Source organism: Strongylocentrotus purpuratus, unplaced genomic scaffold, assembly GCF_000002235.5.
Source record: "Strongylocentrotus purpuratus isolate Spur 01 unplaced genomic scaffold, Spur_5.0 spur5_scaffold_1, whole genome shotgun sequence".
Lineage (NCBI taxonomy): Eukaryota > Metazoa > Echinodermata > Echinoidea > Camarodonta > Strongylocentrotidae > Strongylocentrotus > Strongylocentrotus purpuratus.
The window spans coordinates 27,079,027-27,100,376 of record NW_022145594.1 but is presented as its reverse complement, the minus strand read 5'-3'; the positions used below and the strand labels follow the sequence as shown (position 1 = coordinate 27,100,376).

Below are 21,350 nucleotides of genomic sequence, written 5' to 3'. Positions count from 1 at the left end.
AATTTGCTGAAAGAATCAATAAATGTATTGCTAGAATGTATAAAATATATATTTTTACAAATTTGGTCTCTTTGAAACTTTTTTTTAAAAACTTCTCACATGTATTATATTTGCATGAATTTGTATGATTGCATGTATTTTTTTTAAAATGTGTAATGTTTTAATGACCTAAGTTTGTTTTTATGTGAAGATGGAAATAAATGGACAAATGAAATCAAATGAAATGGGTTACTCTATGCGATCCCGTGATAGGGAATATCGACTGGTCATACTCATACAACTCAATTTTATGTTTATTTAGAGTATGTTTTAACTTACCATACTTCCTTACAGAATTAACATTTGAAGTTTATATTTAGAATATAGTGTAAAGACATGAAATCCTTTACAAACAGAGCACATACGAAGTTGTAAACCATGTAGAGACTCATAATAAATTGCGATATTGGTTAATTAATTATATTATTCCTAGTTTTTATATTAAGTTTTCTTTACTGATAACTGATTTTTTTTTTTATATAACTGAAGATATGGTGTATATATTCAGTACTGTATGAACGCCATAAAACTATTACCAAGAACAACAACATACAGAGTACAATATATTTTGGTGATCGAAATACTTTCATATGACTTACTATTAAACAATGTCTCCTGAAGTATTCTAGTAGCTTGCTGTCCATTCTCTTGCTGGTGTCTGGCGGATCAAATGTTTCGTTGAGCTTACAGGCATGGACAAAGTAGGGTAAGGCTTCTTGATACCTAGAGAGGAATGACAATGATAATAATAATAATAATAATAATAATAACAATAATAATAATGATAATAATAATATCAACGACAATAATAACAAGAACAATAATAGTAATAATAATAACAAATATAATAATAGAAAAATAATAACACTCTTAATACTACTACTACCTACTATTTCTACTTCTACTACTACTACTACTACTACTACTACTATAATATTGATGATAATGATACTACTACTACCACCACTACTACTACTTCAACTCCTCCTACTACTACTACTATTAATAATAATAATGATAATAATAATTTTTTAAATAAAAAAATGATGATAATGATGATGATGATGATGATAATGATGATAACGATAACCATAATAATACCAATAATTGGTAAACAAATAGGGGGAAATTTTCATCTTTTCACCTTTATACTTTGTAAATATGCGCGAATAAGTTTTGTTTGACAATGAACCTCTGTGAAGCTAAGCTAAAGCCAGGGATATAATAGTATTCAGGACTCTATACTTTCTCAGAAAAAACATATGGTATCTATAAATCTGTACTGTAATCATCATTAGAGAACTTGGAGGATTATTTGGAGGTGAGGCAAGGCAGTGGAAGGCTGCTGCTGCCTGTAGCTGCCCCACCCTTTCAAGGCTTTCCTTGATGAAAACATGCAAGCCTCTGTTTTTTTTCAGGATTGGCCTATTCGGTCATACTACATCATGCCAGCAATGACCTCAAATAAATTCCAGTAGAAGACTACTTACAATCCCTGTTGGAGGCATAACAAAATGCCTTGATTGAAGAACGAGGCCGTCCTGATGAAGGTGCTGTAATCGCTTTGCCAGGCCTTCAACAAGGAGTGGACGTTCCGATACGCCTGATCGCTCTCCAGCTTCCTCTGGGCAATCTTCCCTATCGCTTGACTCCTGTAAGAAGCAAAGAAAAAGGAAGAACTCTAAATTTTCAATTTTGCGTTTGCTCCCATCAACACTTTCTCCTGAGAAATTGGTAGACCAGGGGGATGTTGAACAAAGATCCTAAGTTGAACTTAACTCTAAGTTGGACTTAAAAATTATGGAGAGCCATTTGTAGCCTTAAAATAAATATATTCACATGCGAACATTCTATTTCCTGTCTGCCTTGAGATCCCTGGAGTGACGATAAGTGACAGTGAAAAAACAGATGTAATTAAGTAAAGGATTGATCCTCATGATCAATCCTTTACTTCCCCTTTATGTCCCCAGGGAGGGGGGGAGGGGGGGGGGGGGGAGGGGGAGGGGGGGGGGGGGTTTCACAAAGACTAAGATCGACTTTAGGTTAGACTTAACTATGGCAGGCCATTTATGCCACTAATTCCTCTAACCATTCCTGGCATTGGTTTCTCAAGGGAAGTACCAATTGTTGTCAAAAATCTACACGATTTACATTCTAAAGATCATAATTGAGAGACCGATGGTGAGAGCAACCAGTGGCATTAAACAGCCTGCCATAGTTAAGTCCAACTTAAAATTGATCTGAGCCTTTGTGAAACACTTCCCAGAAGTGTGTTTAAAAACCAACAATATGGGCATCATCCCATTCCGTCCGAATAGTAGGCCTAACAAAAAGATGTTGTATCGCCCTTTGCGACCGACCCAAAAATATTGAAATCTACAGTCGGCTCTTCAATTTTTTTACTTTTTAACCGTTTTTTTTAGGAAAAAAAAAAATTAAAGCATTCAAAACTGAGAAATATCAGCCCAAAGAGGGAGTAAAAAAAAATTAAAAATCCTTACCGACCGACCCATGTTTTGGCACCTAAAGGGCAATACAACATCTTTTTTTTTAGGCCTTATGGCTGACTCACCTAAGATCATCAGAAGCCAGTCCCATTTCCTTGAGTTGTATCAGTATGCTCTGCTGCATCAGCCCGTTGGCAGCGTTGTTTCTCAGCAGGTAGATGGCAAAGGACTCTAACCTTGAATCCGTTCCAGGAGGGTCCTCAGCCACGGCCACCTCCTGGCACTTCTTCAATTCATGAGCATACATCTGCAAGAACAATAATAATAATAATAATAGTACAGTTCTTATAAAACGCATAATACATTTGTTAAAATCTCTACGCGCTGTAGGAAAAATGAAAAAGAAAAAGTCAATACTAGTAAGGAAAAAGAAAATCTATTCCTACCTCCAAAGCTTGACCCATCACTGATCACCACACTACACAAAAACACTGATACACAAGAAACAAGATCTTAACAAGGTGGATGTTTGATGTTTGTAGAGGTGTCGTGGTCGAGTAGATACATCACCTGTGAATCTCAAGGTCTGCGGTTCAAGTCCCGCAGTGGCACTAATGTCCTTTGGCAAGACATTGATCTACATTTGCCACACTCAATTCAGGTGATATAAATGGGTATTTGGCAGGAATTAATTCCTTGCAATACTAGAGCGCCGTAATGGCAGCCGTGCTAAAGCCAGGGTAATAATCAGGAGCACCAGGAGTGCCAAGTCTGACAGATATGAGAGCTACACAAGTACCCAATATTATTATTATTATTATCGATTCAAATTTACAGTGACTCTCCATTTTAGTTGAGCCCTGATATAAAGAACGCATTAACCCAATAAGGGCATGGGCGGGATGGAACCCCCCCCCCCCCCCAACATGTATATTGGCAATATTCATTGATGTTTACTTTCTTTCATAATGATCTCTCGTGAAAATATTGCTCCAAGTCTTCAGTAAAAATTGTATTATAAAGTGGACAACAATGATGGTCACAGCAAAGCATCAAAATCATCATGGATTTCAAGAAATGATACAGCTCAAAAAGAAAATCACTCTTACTAGAACTAAATCTTCTCTTAATTAAGACATGAAACAATATGCAAGGGAACGCAATTGATTTTCATGTTCAAGTTCAGGTTAAAAGTAAGCGTTAGGGTAGGTATGGCGTTAATCGATTACAGATTTATTGTTTCAGAAAATGTGTTGTATGACCAAACTTAAGAGGATCAAGGATCAAGGGTCAAAGGTCAACTCACCTGCTGCACAGCAGCCTCTGGACCTCCTTCACCAAAGAATGGTGCAGCGGAGACCGGGCTCTTGGGAGTTCTAGGACTCTTTGGAGTCTTGGGCCTTGTCTCAGGATCTATATACAAAAAGTAGTTTGATTTTTGTAAAGTTATGAGGATATGATCCAACTGAAGAGATCTTATAAAACAAACATAGACATTTGTATATAACAATACTTTGCAATACTAAGCAAAATCTATGCCCTCTTTGGATAAGGAATTTACTCCCAAAAATCATATTAAAAGAAACATATTGAGATCCAGCATATGCTTCTTGGATATATTTCATCAAATCTACAGGTAAAAAAGTGAACGTTGTTATTAGGTTTGAGGATATGTTCCTGGTTAGGTTTAGGTATAGTGTTGGTTCAAGCTTTGGAGTGAAAAATGGACTGTGGAGCCATTTTCTGTGCAGGTGCCTTTAATAAAACTGTCACCATTCAGTAGTATCATCCCAACAGCAACTATTCATGTGTAATCTGCAGTCATTTCAATCAACGGAAGAAGTCAATTGTAAAGTTTGTCTGGGTCTTTGTGTGACATATGGGGGTGTTTCACAAAGATCCTGAGTTGAACTTATCTCTAAGTTGGACTTAACAATTATGGAAAGCCATTAGCATCTATGAAATTATTTCATGAATGTTATTTTAAAAGGCATAAAATGGTGATTCAAATCATTCATATTTTTTACTATCAAGGAGATTTTGTGTTTTTTTAAAGTGGAATTTATAAAATGTCTAAAATACTTGAATTTTCGCTTTTGACTATATTTAACTTAAAGGCTACGAATGGCTCTCCATAATGTTTAAGTCCAACTTAGAATTAAGTTTCACTTAGGATCTTTGTGAAACACCCCTAGAGTTCACTTCTACATGTACAGATTTAAGTTTAACATTCTACATGCGTAATGCTGAAATACAGATATACTTACGACTTGTCTCCATGCTGTCCTGGTTGGCAAGCGGTGGCACTCGTCTCGGCGACATGGCTTCCTCTTCATCCTTCATAGGAACATCATCGACGGCAATGACCTCCTCGTTAGTGGTGCTGGCTCCCCTCGATGTGACCCTCTCTCTGGCCCCTCCATCGGCCTGCCCTCTCTCTCCCTGCCAAAATAAAAATGGATAGATTCTTTTATTGATTCATATCCAAAACATAGAAAATTGGCCTCCACTGGTGATGATGTGGATGATGATGATGATTATGGTGATAATGATGAGATGATGATGATGATAATGATGATAATTTTGATGATGATATTGTCTGTGATGATGGTAGTGGTGGTAGTGGTGATAAAGATGATGATGGTAGTGGTGATGATGGTGATGATGGTGATGATGGTGATGATATTGATTATGATGGTGATGGTGGGGTTGATAGAGAGGGAAGAGGTTGTTATTAGTATCACCAATCGCTCGTGACAAAACCTCGCTCCATCATCAATCGTTGATGGTTTTAGGATTTAAGATCATTTTGGCTTCACTGATATCATAGTTGTTAACATTTGCATCACTTCTGCATAGATGAATTGCAGCATGATAAAGACTACCATCATCATCAATTGATAGTGTTATAGTGTTATCAACACAGGATCAATTGATTCCTTTAGGTCCCACGCGCTACAATTCCTAAAAGATTGCTCTATTCCATGACCATGTGCTTCGTTTCCGTGCCTTTATATGGACTAACAAGTCTGTCGACATGTACAGAAGAAGAAGAAGAAGTCACCATTGTCATCACTATCTCGGTCATCGACTTAATCACCATTACAATTTTTATCACCATCGTCATCATCATCGTTAAATTTATCACTAATAACACCACCTTTATTACTACATGTACCATCACTCCCATCACCATTTTTAATATTCAATCATTATCATCCCCACCATCACCATCACGATAAATATCCTCATCATTTTCATCTCATCATACCCATCATCTCCACCACCATCATCACAATCAATATCATCATCATCATCATCACCACCACCGCCACCACCCCCACCACCACCACCACCAACATCAACACCACCACCCCCACCACCACCACTACCACCGCCACCATCACCACCACCACCATTACCTGTTTCAGCTGAAGTTGCAGTTGTTGCTGTCGGCGTTGCTGTACCTGCTCGTCCCACTGCTTCAGCTCCTCCTCAAACTTCTGGTTGTCGTCGACGATCAGTTGCCCGAGGTCATTTCCCAGATCCTCCAGGTTGATGAGACCCGTTTCTGCATGCACCTCTGCAAAGCAAACAATGTCCGCTTTAAATCTGAGATGCATGGCCCTAATTATTATCAATTTCTGTGATATGGTGTAATATTGAAGCCCTACAAAATGATCATGAAGTGCCTCAATAGAGTAAAAATCTTTGAGCGAACGGTCTTACCATACTCATTTTCCCCAATAGGCTAAAGTGTTATAAAAAACGAAATTTTGATTTCCAATCATAAATATCTGATAATCAGACAGGCGATCGGCTTGTAAAAGTCATGTGATTCCTGACTGACCTAAAGGTTTATAATTATGATTGCAGCATGAGCTAAATCCAGGATTTTGTTTCAGAATCTGAGACAATGTTACTGAGTCACTTTAAACCTTGTATGAAAAAGTTGCCAATCATGTGATCAATAAACACTGAGAGATTACATGTATTCTGAACCTGTTTCAGTATGGAGATCTCTATGAGGAAAACCCTAATGTCTGTCTCATTTGTAAAGTTACAAATTTGTTGGTCAATGACAATTGACAGATTAAAATAGTTGGTGCTTATTGGGGAAATCTATCTACAAGTGTCTCTCCTTTCAACATTAAAGTGTATTATTACATTCAATTTATAACTTTGTTTTGCAATTTCGAATTCATCTTACCAATGCTAAATAATTTCTGCAAAAGTTGACTTACAATAATATATGTATTTTACTTTTGTATACGTTTTTATCTCTCTCTATATTCTAAATTTGTTTGTTAATTGAACATTTTCAGCCTGAGAGCTGCTTATTTTGAAGTGTTTTTGCAATAAACAAAACCAATTCAATTCAACAATTCATAATTCAATATAGTGAAAGCTGTATACAAAGACCACTCAAGGAAAACAAGGAAAGGCCCATTCTTCAACACAGTTTAAGAAGAAAAGTTGTTGAAAAATAATACGAGAAATGAACCAACATGTGGTCTTTCTAAACTACTGTCATGCCTGTCATGCCTGTCTTACCTTCAAAGAGCGCTCTGTTGCCCGACTCCACATACATGACGCAATAGGCACTAGCGTTACCGTCCCCTCCTAACGACACTCTCTCTAGCTCCTCAAACGTAACCTCGGTGACGGCGATGTCGTTGAACTTAATCCAGACGTTCCTCTTGTGGTTGAGGATGTAGGACCAGTAGTGACCAGCCAAGGCTTGACCTTCATGGACCAGGACAGCGTGAAGGCGGTACTTGTGCTGTGATGGAGGGCGTAAGTAATAGAATGTACAATAATTGACAATAAACCAGTTTACTAAATAAATTCAAATTTATGGATGTCTCTTTCTTGGGGACATAGTGGCGAGTTATATTACATTAAACTGTTATCAAAATGAAATTACAATACTTTGAATCCAGTCTGGATACATTACTTGTTGCTATGTCGGGTAAGCCTTAAGCAAGCTTTCGGGTTATCAAGAACGACCTTTGTTTATGTATGCATAATTTTTTAATATGTTAGTAAACCTGTCTATTTACCATACACAGAAATGTATGTTTAGTTATAAGAACTAACCCATAGCCTATGGGGAGCAGGTCGTTCCTGTAGTAAGCGTACAGGAGCGAGACATTTCAGTAGCCTACGGGTTAAAATCATTCCTGAATAAATCTTCTCTTCTGATTCAGAAGGGCGTTAACTCTGACTTGTATATGATTCAACATCCTCCTGGCTCCAAAACGGACAAAATATTGGTAAAGGATTAAGGAGCATTGGGGGAAGTATTGAGGCTGTACAGAAGTAAGGCTGCAAGGCAGTTATCTCAAAGTGAACCTCCTTGCCTGTGTATGCATGTAAAAGCACATCAATTAGTCTACATATTTCTATTTACATAGTATATTTGCACTGTCTTGCAATTACTCTCTACAGAATTAATAATTGAAGCTGATACTTCAATATAAATGAACCTGTAGTACACCAGCATGAAGTCCCCTTTGATACATATGATTTTCCGGCCAATCTGACAGTTGTATTAGAGGCCTGGGGTAAATAGAAGACTTACATATTTGAGTTCCACTTCTTCATACGTCGTGTGAATCTTTTCATCTACTTTGGCAATCTCTTGGTGTAATTCTGGATATCAGGAAGAAAAGATGAAATCAAATTGAAGAATGCATTGAGAATGAATACAGTGACAAACAAATTTTCATAATAATAATGAAGCACTATGTTTGTTCAAAAAAAAATCAAAGTAATATTGAGAAAGAAAGACCTGGGGGGGGGGGGGTTACAGGAATACCATACAAAAAGTTAATATGACTCTTCTTTAAATTTGTGAGTGATGATTTTGTAATCCATGGCACATACTGTTAGGGTTTTAGAAGTAGTAGTAGTGGTAGTGGTAGTAGTGGTAGTGTGGTGGTAGTGGTAGTAGTAGTAGTAGTAGTAGTAGTAGTAGTAGTAGTAGTAGTGGTAGTAGTGGTAGTGTGGTGGTGGTGGTAGTGGTAGTGGTAGTAGTAGTGGTAGTAGTAGTAGTAGTAGTAGTAGTAGTAGTAGTAGTAGTAGTAGTAGTGGTAGTGGTAGTGTGGTGGTAGTGGAAGTAGTAGTGGTAGTGGAAGTAGTAGTGGTAGTAGTAGTAGTAGTAGTAGTAGTAGTAGTAGTAGTAGTAGTAGTAGTAGTGGTAGTGTGGTGGTAGTGGTAGTGGAAGTAGTAGTGGTAGTGGAAGTAGTAGTGGTAGTAGTAGTAGTAGTAGTAGTAGTAGTAGTAGTAGTAGTAGTGGTAGTGTGGTGGTGGTAGTGGTAGTGGAAGTAGTAGTGGTACAGTAGTAGTAGTAGTAGTAGTAGTAGTAGTAGTAGTAGTAGTATACCTGACAATATCCTTATCATTATCATTATCATTATTATTCTCATTAGCAGTAGTAGTAGTGGTAGTAGTAGTAGTAGTATTAAGTAGTTGGTGCACCTCCCCCTGGGATAACTTACTGGGATGTACAGGTGGACCACTACACCGGGTTTCCCCTACTCTTACACTTGAATTGACATCAGATCAACTGATATGCAAATAAGCACTGACCTGTGACCGATATGCAAATTATCACTGACCTGTGACCTCACTCATGACCTCTGTCCTCCACCTCTTCAAGCACCCTTGTAAGATATTTAGCTCTGTGTCTGTGATGTGTCCAGGTTTGGGAGAGGGCAGTTCACCCTTTATTGCAGGCCCCACACCGGCACCCAGGCCACCGGAACCCCCAGCGCCGCCGTGACCAGCGGTACCACCACCGGCGCCGTGACCTAGTGGGGGCTTGTCCAGAAGGTTGAGCGGAGGCGGTTTCTGGTACCTTGGTAGCTTGGAAGACACTGTTGGTGATGTGGAGAGGGAGAGGGAGGTGGGGCTTGGCGGCGCAAAGGGCTGCTCCATGGGTTGGAGGTTTGGCGATGAGCTAGGAAAGAGAAGTTGGAACCATAGATGATAAATACTGCTACCCCACAAACATTCAGCTGAATTCAGGACAGGATTTAGTAGATTGTTTCAATAGCCCAACACTGGCATTTTCCTTTTTTGGCTACACCTACAGATTAAAAGGCATGTATGTCTATCTGAAAAGCATTATTTTATATATCAATAGAAACTCTTCTTTCAGTGAGGTTGTAGGGGCAGAAAGGGATTTTGAACTTTCCTGCAAGTTGCCAAATTAAGGATTTTAATATCTATTGACACTATATGACCAATAACAGAAAAACAAACCAAGGACAATTTACAAATCGCTGTACTTTCAGCTCATGCATCAAATTATTCATAAAGGACTCTGAACCAGAATTTATAGAGCACAAAACACAAATTGTTGGTAATTATTATTATTATTATTACTTATACCACCCTTTTCCCATAAGGCCCGAAGTGCTTAGTGAATAAAAATAAAAATTATATAAATACGTATGATAAAAAAAAAAAATTTACAACTACAAACTGCACAAAAAAAATGTGTTTATAATGCCTTTCTGAAGGTAATAACTGATGGAGACTGCCTAATTCTAAGTGGTACATCACTCCAGTATTTTGAGGCAGATACAGTAAATCCCCCTGAATCTGTTCAACAAAGACAGAAATTATATTCATTGAGAGTAGCTATAGTTCATTACAGATGGTCAACCTTTTCCTTTTACCCAGGTCTAGGACTGTTACTAGCTGATCCACAAGGCGACGCCATCTCCACATCCTCGCAGGCGGAGGTGTTATTGCAGATTCCTTGAGGGGGACTCCCCATCCCATCCAGATGCCTCCGCTCAGGGCACCCGCTGTTTGCATATTCTAACGTGTATTGGAGGACGTCGTGTAAAGGCATCCGCTTAGCACCAGATCCGTAGCATAAAAATCTATTCAGGAAGAAAGAGGCAAGAAGTGGAATTATATATGGTGTGATGGTAGGAAAAGCAGAGAGATGTATTTATTAGGCCTCAAGACTTGGTCATCTTAACCAAGTGTCTCTGCTTGGGGGATTCCCTGTTTGCATATTCTAACGTGTATTGAAGGACGTCGTGTAGAGGCATCCGCTTAGTACCAGATCCGTAGCATAAAAATCTATTCAGGAAAGAAGAGAGGAGTAGAATTATGCATGGTGTGATGCCAGGAGAAGAACAGAGATGTATTTATTAGGCCTCAAGACTTGCTCTTCTTAACTTAACCAAGTGTCTCTGCTTGGGAGATCTACTAATTGCATATATTCTAAGGTCATGTAAAGGCATCCGCTTAGCACCAGATCCGTAGCATAAAAATCTATTCAGGAGCCAATAAAAAGGAGGGTGATAATGGAAAAGAAGGTGATTGGATGAAATGAAGGAGTCACATTTTGGGTTCTTATTGCACAAGTATCCACTGGTATACGATGATGGCTGCCCGCACCACCATTACAGTTTGAATTGACTTGGAACTGAATTGAATTGAATTGAATTGAAAGGAATCAAATTGAACTGAAATGAATTGAATTGATTTGAATTGAATTGAATTGTGGAATCATCCAGAAAAGGTTGATCATCTAGCATATAGGTATTGGTGTGTACTGCAAGGTTCTGGAGTTATCAAAATGATAAGAAATTTGGCCCAGTCTTGGTAAAGTTACAAGCACTGTACACAGAAAGATGTATATGGGACTACGCAATATCTATCCAGGCCGGATAGATATGATAATTTACCAAATATATCAATTAGTAGGCGGTTTCCAGGCAAAATTTGTATCATCACGTATTAGTCAAAACATATTCTTTCACATGATTGGTAATAAAAGCTTCCATTTTATTTTTTGAGAGGGGGGGGGGGTGGGGTTCTAAAACTGGTCTATACCTTTAAAGTCATAAAGTTTGGGTCGTACCTTTCTAGTCTAGATTGCAGTTCACTATACTGCTGACGTAGCACGGCAACTTCTTCACGCTTTTTTCTTACAATCTCTCGGTTAGCATCCATATATCTGCAAAGAAAAAGGAAAAGGAAAACATGTAAAGAATCAGGAACTACATTTTGGAAGGAATCAGATGGCGATTAGAGAGTGACAAAATCTTAACATATTAAGAATCATTTCAAGTGTAATAAGACAGAACTGAAATACTGTTCCTACCTATTCATGTAACTACAGTAACTTCTGTATTTTAAGACTGCTCAAGTAAAACATGAAAAGTGGTCTTTATGTGCGGGTCAGCTGCCGCTGATTCCCACTTCCTATCTGAACGAGACCTTAGAATGCAATATATGTCTTGCAAGTTTCCACCTTTTTTATCAAACTCAAATGTAATAGATGGTTTTAGTAATGCTACCAAATCTAATGCATAGGTCTTTGTGAGTGCCTTGACACCAATTATTGCATTAATCTGTTACAAATAATTGTATTTCAATAGTCAGCATGCGAACTGCATACATGAGTTGTTGCAAGGTAGAACAACCTTTGCTTGCCCTACCTAACAACACTTATTATATGCATTTTCGATTCTGACTATTGAAATATAATTAATCATTACAGGTGAATGAAATATTTGTATTGAGGCACTTCACAAAGACATTATTAAATTTGGTTACATTACGAAAGTGGTCTATTTCACACATGTCGGACTATAAAAGAAGTACCTATCCATATAAAGTGTTGCAGGGAACTTGAATTGGTTGTGTATCTTCTCAGGCCTTCCAAGCTCCTGGTTGAACTGAAATCTTGAAAGCTCGAAGATGAGAACATGGGGTAACCTAGTAAACCAGTGCTGCAGTAAAAAGAACAAAGAAAACAGAAGAAAAAAAATTATTCATTTCATTTATTTCTAATCTTTTGTCAGGGTAGCCCATTCACCAATAAGTAGTGGTCTTCCATGGGGCCCTGAACAAACATGAATATATTTACATCATTTGGGGAAGGCCAAGGTTTTCAGTCTATTGGTATCTATTGCTAGTACCATATATGTATATTCCCAGGACAATGCTGTCGGATAAAGCTGTTGTTTGTTTGATGATTTTGCTTGTTTGTAATGATATGTACCCGCTGTCTATTTTAAAATTGTAGTACTTCGTTATTTTTATTATGTAATCACAGACACATGCACAGCCCAATTGAGGTAACTTTCTCTTTATAAGTGAACATGCCTTCCTATACTTAATTCTCTCCTCATTTTTTTTTTTCTTCTCTCTGTTCCATTTACTATTTTTGTTCTTTCCTATCAACTTTCTGTTAAATAAAATGTAATTTTCATAATTATATCTATAATGTTCTTTCGGTAACTGTGTTAATTTATTATGGGCGTTCCCAACTCAAGCTATGCTTTCCGGGTTTTCGCCTCCTTCCGTATCTGATTTATTTACTGTATACTCTATGTTGAAATAATTGTTACATATATCATGTATATATATATATACATTGTGTTTCATATTGTACTGTGGAGAAGGAAATAAATGTTAATAAATACCAAAATACCAAATACATATTTGTTCTGGGACCCATTTCATAAAGCCTTTTTTCAATGACAAATGAAAAAAATCAGTGACAAATTGCTGACAACCAATCAGCAGCAAGGACTTCACTAGCTTAACACAAAAACTGTCATTTGTCACTGATGACAAGTTTTGTGAAAAGGGGCCTACACTATTAACTTCATACAGATATCAGATATTTACTTAATATGAGAAGTGGTCTCTAATGTATGGGTCAAAGTAGCAATTTCACACAATATATTTTTTAATTCAAATGCATTCATAGGGAAATTGTGTGTTTGTGAATTAAACAAATATCAAGCTGTCATGTTTCCCACTGGACTGTACAAAATATATACATCAAGGAAAATTACTTAACATGTTTATTTTACATTCCAATTTGTCAACTTATCTATAATTTTAAAATATTGATAACAACTTGTGTGCAAGATTACTGGATGTCACTGTTTGGAATAGCATGTCTAATTGACAATCCTGTGCACAAGGAAGAAGTGACTACAAAAGACAACTACTGCAGCAGGCTACATCAAAGAAGAATGAGGCAATCCTTTCATATCACAGCAATTGATTGAACTGACTGCATTTGATTGCCTGCACCACACAACTCTCTTCAACCAGCTCGAAGACTGCTACGGCATAAAGGGATCTGCTCTGGATTGGATAAAGTCATATCTTAGTGGTCGTTTCCAGAGAGTAACAGTGAGGGGGTCACTGTCACAATCCTTTCCTCTCCCTTGGGGAGTGCCTCAGGGGTCGGTAGTGGGCCCCGTGTTATTTATCCTCTATACTAGTCCTCTTTGCAATGTGATCAGTTCGAACCATGGCATCCAGCACGCCATGTACGCAGATGATACCCAGCTTTACCTTGCTGATGTCGGCGCAAGAAGAGATGCCATTAGTAGATTTACAGATTGTTTATGTGATGTCAAGACTTGGTCTTCAACCAACAACTTGAAACTTATATATCTTCTAGGTTCAGGCAGCAGTCTGATGATTTTCCCCCTCTGGATCTTTCTGGAGCATGTTTGCAAAAGTCTGAATGTGTACAAGATGTTGGTGCGACTTTCAACAACCACCTCTCCCTTGCTCAACATATACGCGACAAGTGCGGGACAGCTTCTTGGGGATTAGCTAGGATTGGCAGAATCTGAATTTACCTCGACATTCCTGCTACGCAAAAACTTATCCATGTATTTGTGTCATCTCACCTCGATTATTGTAATTGTCTTCTAGCCGGTCTACCCCAATCCCATATTGCACCCCTTCAACGCATCCAGAATACTGCCGCCATACTAGTCACACGTACCAAGAAATCTGAAACATTACCCCAAAAATCCAGTTGCTTCACTGGCTACTGATACAGGAACACATTGTCTTCAAAATCCTCCTCCTTGTCTACAAAGCTATCCACAACCAAGCCCCCTCATACATACAGAACCTCATCCCCCTCTGATCCTCTTCAACTTCCTCTGAATCTCGACGTCTACGCTCCCATGCTACTGCCGACCTTCAACTTCTGCCTGACCTCGCACCAAGACACGCTACGGAGACCGCTCATTCACAGTTATTGCCCCCAAGTTATGGAATAATCTCCCCATTTATATACAAGAAGCCCCATCACTAGAATCATTTAAGTCACTCTTGGAACCCCACCTCTTTCCATATCAGTGATTACCCTCCCCCTCCCGAAGTTAAATGTATTGAGCGTAATTATACTACCTAACAGTTTAATAATATAGTGTAATTTCTATTGTATAATCTTGTATAATATGCATTTTTATATGCATAATTATAATATTGAATAAAATAATTTATACACCAGCTTATTGTAAGTTGCATTCACATATTTCATGTTGTATATTATAATTCTGAGTCCATATCTGGTTTATCCATAATTCTAATTAATTCTGATGTAGTCATTATTATGTGTAATGTCATATTCTTCTTTGCTGTTTACTTGTAATTCAATATTTTTAACATGTTTCTTTGGTATCTCTCACTTTTCCTTTCTTCTTTTTCTTGCGCTTAGAAACATCAGTATTAAAGATAAAGTTGAGTTCTGGTCATGCGATTGCATTGTGAAAAAAATGTGTTGAATCGATCAGAAAAGGTTGATCATCTAGCATATAAGTATTCGTGTGTATTGCAAGGTTCTGGAATCATCGAAATGATAAGAAATTTGGTCAAGTCTTGGTAAAGTTACAAACACTGTACACAGAAAGATGTATATGGGACTACACGAACACGTGGCGAAAAAATCCGTCCCAATTTTTACAATGTTACATGTCATATTTAGAATATGAAAGCATATGAAGAGCCATGTTTTCAGGGAACATGGTTTATCTGATGTTCCTCCATATTTGCATACGGTAATACCAATGATAACGCTCACAAATTATTTTTCACCTTTTCCCAGAACTCAATCTTCTCTTTAAGCGCTTCATACAAATAATGTATCATTATTAATTGAATGACCTTCTGACCTCTTGTGCCGACAGATAAGTTGCATCTCCGTTGACCGTCTCGATCTCCGCCTTGGACATGGAAGCTTCCAGGCTCTGATGAAGATCATGGTAGCCGTTGATCTGGAGAGGGCACTGTCCAAAGGTCTCCAGATTGCTGAATACTTTGCCCTCGTTGATGCCCTCTGCTTTGTACTGGCCGTAAAAGAGATCGAGCATGGGGTTCTTGGCTACGTTTGATCCTCCGTCAGCGCTGCGGGAGATAAACAGCAAATAACCATGACGGTGAATGATGAAGTATTGCTTAAAAATCCCCCAAAATACACAAAGGACTTGAAATGAACTTGCCATAATGAATATAGACATGTGCAGTTTAATTCCAAATATATTCAATACAGACTATTGGCTACTAATTTGAATCTGTACTGGAAAAAAAAAAACCTTTACATTGTCAAATCTACCTTTATGTTGTCAAAAACTAGAAAACTGGCACAAAAAACAAAAGCAAATGTTGTGATGGGCTATAAAACATCAGAAATTCTAGTACACTGTACCAACAAAAGAAGTATATAAATAATTTTAAGACGTACAACTTTCATGAAAGTTCTGAAATAAAATATGACCCTTTGTATCAGTTTTTGAATGATGATGATTTCAGGTAGAGTTTCTACATGAACATGATCAAACCATTCAGGTCAACAGGGGTAACTCACCCTTCCTCTTGTGAGGGATGCCCAGATGTGTCTAATATGAAGGCATCTTCTAACCATTCGAGAAGCTTGTGCGTGAATTCACTGACATCCTGGAAAAGAGAGAAAGAAAGACAAACAATAACATTAAGACAGGTTCCTGAAGGATTGATAAAATCAAGGCCCATCTTATTAATAGTGTTGATCGTTTTAAATCTATACCAACTTGATTATCAATTGCAATTGAAGATGATTAATGTCAAAGTCCTTTGAAGACAGGGTCCACTGGTTTTCATATTTTTTATAGTGATATATGTCTTTCACTTTCACTTTATAACGAAGATATATTTTATATACTTTATATTTTAGAAAAGAATAGCGACAAATTCTGAGGAGCATTATTGCTTACAATTAGACTACAAGTAAGCAGTTGAATGACTTGCCAGACACCAGGGTAGTCTGCAAGCACAAACCCTGGTCAGTCGTAAGAGTGAGTCTGCACTATAAGACTACCGTAGGCCATGTACTGTAGCTGCTCCTGACACAACCAGTAGGTAGCTGGGCTAGACTTCTCTCAAGGCACAATGATTTTTTTGTTGATAAAGTGTCTAATTAGGGTCTGTACCTGCAGACTAATACCAGGGCCCCATCTCACAAAGAGTTGTTATCAATTGCAACCATGTACATAAGAGATAGGAAACTGCAAACTTGCAATTGATGGGAGGACTTGCGATTGATCTAAAATTGATAAACCTAGCCCTGACAACTTATATCCTAGGTAAAACTACCTACCCAAGACCAATTACCTGTAATGTAATCATTCCCTAACGAGTTGTCTCAGGGTTATTTTCACAATAGAATCGTCCAGTGAATAACTGTCCAAGGGGTAGGTGGTGGAGGCCATTTGTCTAGGGGATGTGAGGGGGTTAGCTGTCCCACACAGGCAGTGATTGAGTTGTGGGGGCAGGGGGTCGGATTAGGGTGATAATCCAGGGATTAGTTGTCCTCATATGTGAACAAAATCTACCTTGGCACCCCCCGCCACTGAGAGCTGCCCTGAGAATCTGGATGGACTTGGAAGGGTCAACGGACTTTCTCTGAGTACCCAGCACGAAAGCAAAGAGAGGTTATTGCAAAGAGAGGGGTTAATTTTTTAGGGTGGGACTGATATTCCAGGTGGGTATTCATCCTGATACAGTGTAAGTAAAACTTCTGGGCGTTACCTGTTGGTTATTAGCACCCCCGCCACTGAAAGCTGCCCTGAGAATCTGGACGGACTTGGAAGGGTCAACATACTTTCTCTTGGTGCCAAGCATAAGAACAAAGAGGGATAATTGTAAAGAGGGGATTAATTTTGAGGGTGGGGGTGATATTCCAGGTGGATATTCATCCTAATATTAAAGTAGAACTACTAGGACATTACCTGTTGGTTGTCAGCACCCCCACCGCTGAAAGCTGCCTTGAGAATCTGGACGGACTTGGAAGGGTCAACGTACTTTCTCCTGGTACCCAGCATGAGAGCGAAGAGAGACCGGAGCTCTGACATGAACAAGAGATTCCTATGCACCTGTGTGGAGGATGAGAGTGAAAGAGAAACAAGGAGGGAGAATGAAAGAGAGAGGGTGTGGGTAGCAAAGAACAGAAAATTATTTAAAATTTGATCGCTGCTTTAACAAAAATATTCTTAAAAATACATTTTAATACAGTCTCTCATTTATGAAAGGAAAAAGGGTCAAATGCATTAACATGTTGAATAAACATGTGTAGCTTTAACAGGTATTTGTATAAAAAAAATACAGAGAAAAGATATGTGAAATAAATGGAGTGGCAGAGAGGGAAAGAGAGAAAGGGAGAGGGGTGCAAAGGGAGGTTGAGAGACACAGGTTAAAAAAAGACTGGGAGAATGTGAGAGAGAGAAGATTGTGAGAGAGATAGAGAGAAAGAGAGAAGATTGGAGGAAAAGAGGGATGGAAGAGGGGAAGGCCCCTCCCCCCTCCCCCCCCCCCCCAAAAAAAATAGACAGAGTGTGAGGAGATTGGAAGTGAATAGAGAAAGAGAGAGAGGGGGGAAATGAAAAGATAGAAAAGTGTGAGCAAAAATAAAAAGTGATGGCAAAGATGGCTCAAAAAGTACTGCAGACTCATACCTATTGCAATTTAAAACTTACATGGTTTTTGGCATCTCCTGTCCCCGTTCCCTTGGCAGGTGGAGGACTGAAGTTAAGCACCAGCTGACGAAAGGCAGGAAGATGGAATAACGACTGAAGGTAAAAGAAGAAAACAATGAAGACAAATGTAATGAGGAATTCACAAGTAAATCTTCATGTTGACCATACTCCAATAAGAGGAATATCCAGTATATCCGTATCGGTAGCTCAATCTCAAACCTGTGTATCAAGATTATGCTGTTCCCCAAGGATCTGTTTTGGGGCCTGTCTTATTTACAGTGAATAGAAGTCCTCTGTATTGTATAATTATTTTGATATTGTACCGAGCGCCTAGAGCAGTCTTTTAGAATGGATATGCGCCCTCTAAAAGTTGACATTATTATTACCATTATTTCCTACACTATTGTCCATGGACCAATCACTAAATATAAAATAAACCTTAAATCTTACCTAAAACTCTAATGCACCCATCTTCAACCAAAATAAAGCCAGAATTAATGACAGCAGGGCAAAGTTCAGAATATAGTCCTCAATTAACCTTCAATATTTGGTATCTGCTTTTTTTTTTTTTTTCTTCATTCACCATTTAAAAGGTCTTCTAAATAATTTTCATTCAATACTGTTCATCAGTACTATCAGCAAAATACAATACTCTCTTTGGAGTTACAAGCAATGGCACCATGGCAATTCAGTCTAAAACCATCTTAAGCAAAGATAAAAAGTGTATCGCACAGAATAAATTTTACTATAGGAGAACACTCCTACGGTCTACATGTATGTTGACAAAGACAGTAGTCAATTAAATTAATTGGCAAAGGACATAGTATCACGCTATTAAAAGGCAAAGATTCAAATACTTGACAATGATAACTAAGTGAATGATTAACGCTTTGTGTAGAATGGTTGTCCGACAAACACAGATATACACATACGGAACAAGGGCTTCGTTTTTTTTACCTGTATAACTGCAGAGAACCAGCACGTATTGCCCACATTCTTGAGTCCCACTGGCCAGCCGCTTTCCCTCTGCCGATCGTGGGGGTTGAGAGGATCGACAAACCATGTGTTACTCCTGCCTTGCCCTGCATCACGGATACTCTGCTCAAGAACTCTGTAAGAGGGAACAAAACAATGATTGAAACGTTATAATATAATTCCTCCGTTCACATCGCACAATCTCTGCTATAAACTTTGCAGAAGAGAGAACCAATCGAAGATAAGAACATTGTCCTATCTGATTCTTCCCTCTGCCGATCATGGGCTTTGAGAGATCTATAAATCTTGTGTTACTCCTGCCTTGTCTTGCATCATGTATACTCAGCTCACGATCTCTGAAGTAGAGAAAAAGACGATGAATAAAACGCAATCATGTATTATTCATCTGTTCACACCTGAGGTGCTCTGCTCCACACTAGCATTATGAAGGAGAGATCAAAACAATGATTGAAACTTTATAAGTAGTTAAATAATAATGAATGCTGTATTCTAAAACTATGAAGATGGAGGAAATAATGAAACAATGAAACAAAAAATCAGGAATCGCCAACATCACAGATGCTCTTCTCCAGGGCCCATTTCACAAAACTTGTCATGAGTGATAAATGACAGTTTTTGTTATAAGCTACTGAAATCCTTGTTTCTGATTGGTTATCAGCAGATTTGTCACTGATTTGTGTCATTTGTCATTGAAAAAAGGCTTTGTGAAACGGGTCCCTGGACTCTTCAGGGAAAAAGAAAACAATATAATCATGAAAATACGTCAATTGTAGGTGTTTAAAATGCAATACAAAGTCCTAGACGCAGAGAAGGAATACAGCAATGCTGAACAAAGTTATCAAAATCACAATTCGTCAGTTTGTACACGATACCTGTCCATTGCACACTGGTCCATACTGTATCCAAGAGGGCGGTTGACCTGAATAATGTTTAAAAATATATCATCTTTGTTTCACTGGACCATGTCTTGTGCACTCTAAGAATAAAAACTACAGCATTTCCATGCACTGCAACTGCCATCCTGCACTTCACAAGACGTAGATTGCATAATGACTGCTTCCACCGGTATTAGTGCAGACACGTCGTGAGTAGATGTAGTATTTTTACTTCATAGTTCATATCATGCAAAGGTTACACGTGTGGTGTCATCGACTTTCACGACATGCATACCTTAACCCTCTTGTGAACTACATTAAACAAATTCTTTACAAGATAGCCGAGAAGGTAGTCTGACTCCAAGGGAAAGCGACATTTTGTTTCCTCTGTAGACTAAGCATGTATTCTCTTGCTTTTCAATATGTTGACATTGACAGGGTCAGAAAAAAAGTTGAATATTGTATTAATTTACACACATGTATGTCAGAATGTATAAAAATACATCACTGCTCAGCAAAGTCCAGTATTTTTAAAATTACATTTGCCTTACAAAAAGAGTATACCAAAATCTGATAAGAGAATACATAATGGAATTTCTTTAGTACAGTTCTCTATACATATTCTATGGGTTTCTGCTAATAATGTTACGAGGTATTCAAAGGGTTAAAATCAGAGGACAGGACGTCATAAAACTAGAAGATATATTTCAAAGGAATGTTATATCACTGTCATCACAAACATGTACACATGCAATCCTGCTTCGAACAGCCTTTTAGACTGACTTTTTGGCACATGTTTAAAAAGTTTAGTAAATGCCATCCATCTAAAATCAGGAAAATTTATTAAAATTAATTTTAAAAAGATATCAAAAAATGAAAATATATTCTCCCTACCCTATACCCAATGTCACATAGTTCATTGAAAGGAGAGGAAATAAATTGTTTTGACTGGAAGCCAGACTAACTGAAACCAGACCCGATCGCACACAGACTAGACCGGGTCAACAAGTCATAATTCCTTTGCTACTGTACACCTAGACTACAGACTGGCTTTCAGGACAAACTACAGTGTAGTCCCCTCCCCCAAACCCAAAACCCATCATACACTCTACATTGTATTACAGTTGATATTAAAAATATTCTTGTCTCATAAAACTTGAAATCATTAACAAGGTACCATAACTGGTACA

General features: G+C 38.1%; 1 protein-coding gene across 3 annotated transcripts in view; it reads right to left on the bottom strand.

Annotated features, from left to right (window-relative positions):
• Positions 1-21,350, bottom strand: part of LOC100889886 (ubiquitin carboxyl-terminal hydrolase 25) — a 35,142-nt gene that overhangs the window by 1,478 nt on the left and 12,314 nt on the right. For 2 of the 3 annotated variants that reach the window (XM_030977913.1, XM_030977915.1), the window contains exons 4-20: positions 19,247-19,400; positions 18,290-18,382; positions 17,546-17,689; positions 16,147-16,235; positions 15,455-15,686; positions 12,123-12,250; positions 11,377-11,472; positions 10,175-10,384; positions 9,110-9,450; positions 8,071-8,141; positions 7,041-7,269; positions 5,909-6,069; positions 4,754-4,931; positions 3,793-3,899; positions 2,612-2,793; positions 1,530-1,691; positions 639-762 (exon numbers count right to left, since the gene is read on the bottom strand). In XM_030977913.1, coding sequence (XP_030833773.1) covers positions 639-762; positions 1,530-1,691; positions 2,612-2,793; positions 3,793-3,899; positions 4,754-4,931; positions 5,909-6,069; positions 7,041-7,269; positions 8,071-8,141; positions 9,110-9,450; positions 10,175-10,384; positions 11,377-11,472; positions 12,123-12,250; positions 15,455-15,686; positions 16,147-16,235; positions 17,546-17,689; positions 18,290-18,382; positions 19,247-19,400 — 2,701 coding nt within the window. The remainder of the gene's footprint in view (positions 1-638; positions 763-1,529; positions 1,692-2,611; positions 2,794-3,792; positions 3,900-4,753; positions 4,932-5,908; positions 6,070-7,040; positions 7,270-8,070; positions 8,142-9,109; positions 9,451-10,174; positions 10,385-11,376; positions 11,473-12,122; positions 12,251-15,454; positions 15,687-16,146; positions 16,236-17,545; positions 17,690-18,289; positions 18,383-19,246; positions 19,401-21,350) is intronic. The other variant, XM_030977914.1, reaches the window with a different exon arrangement.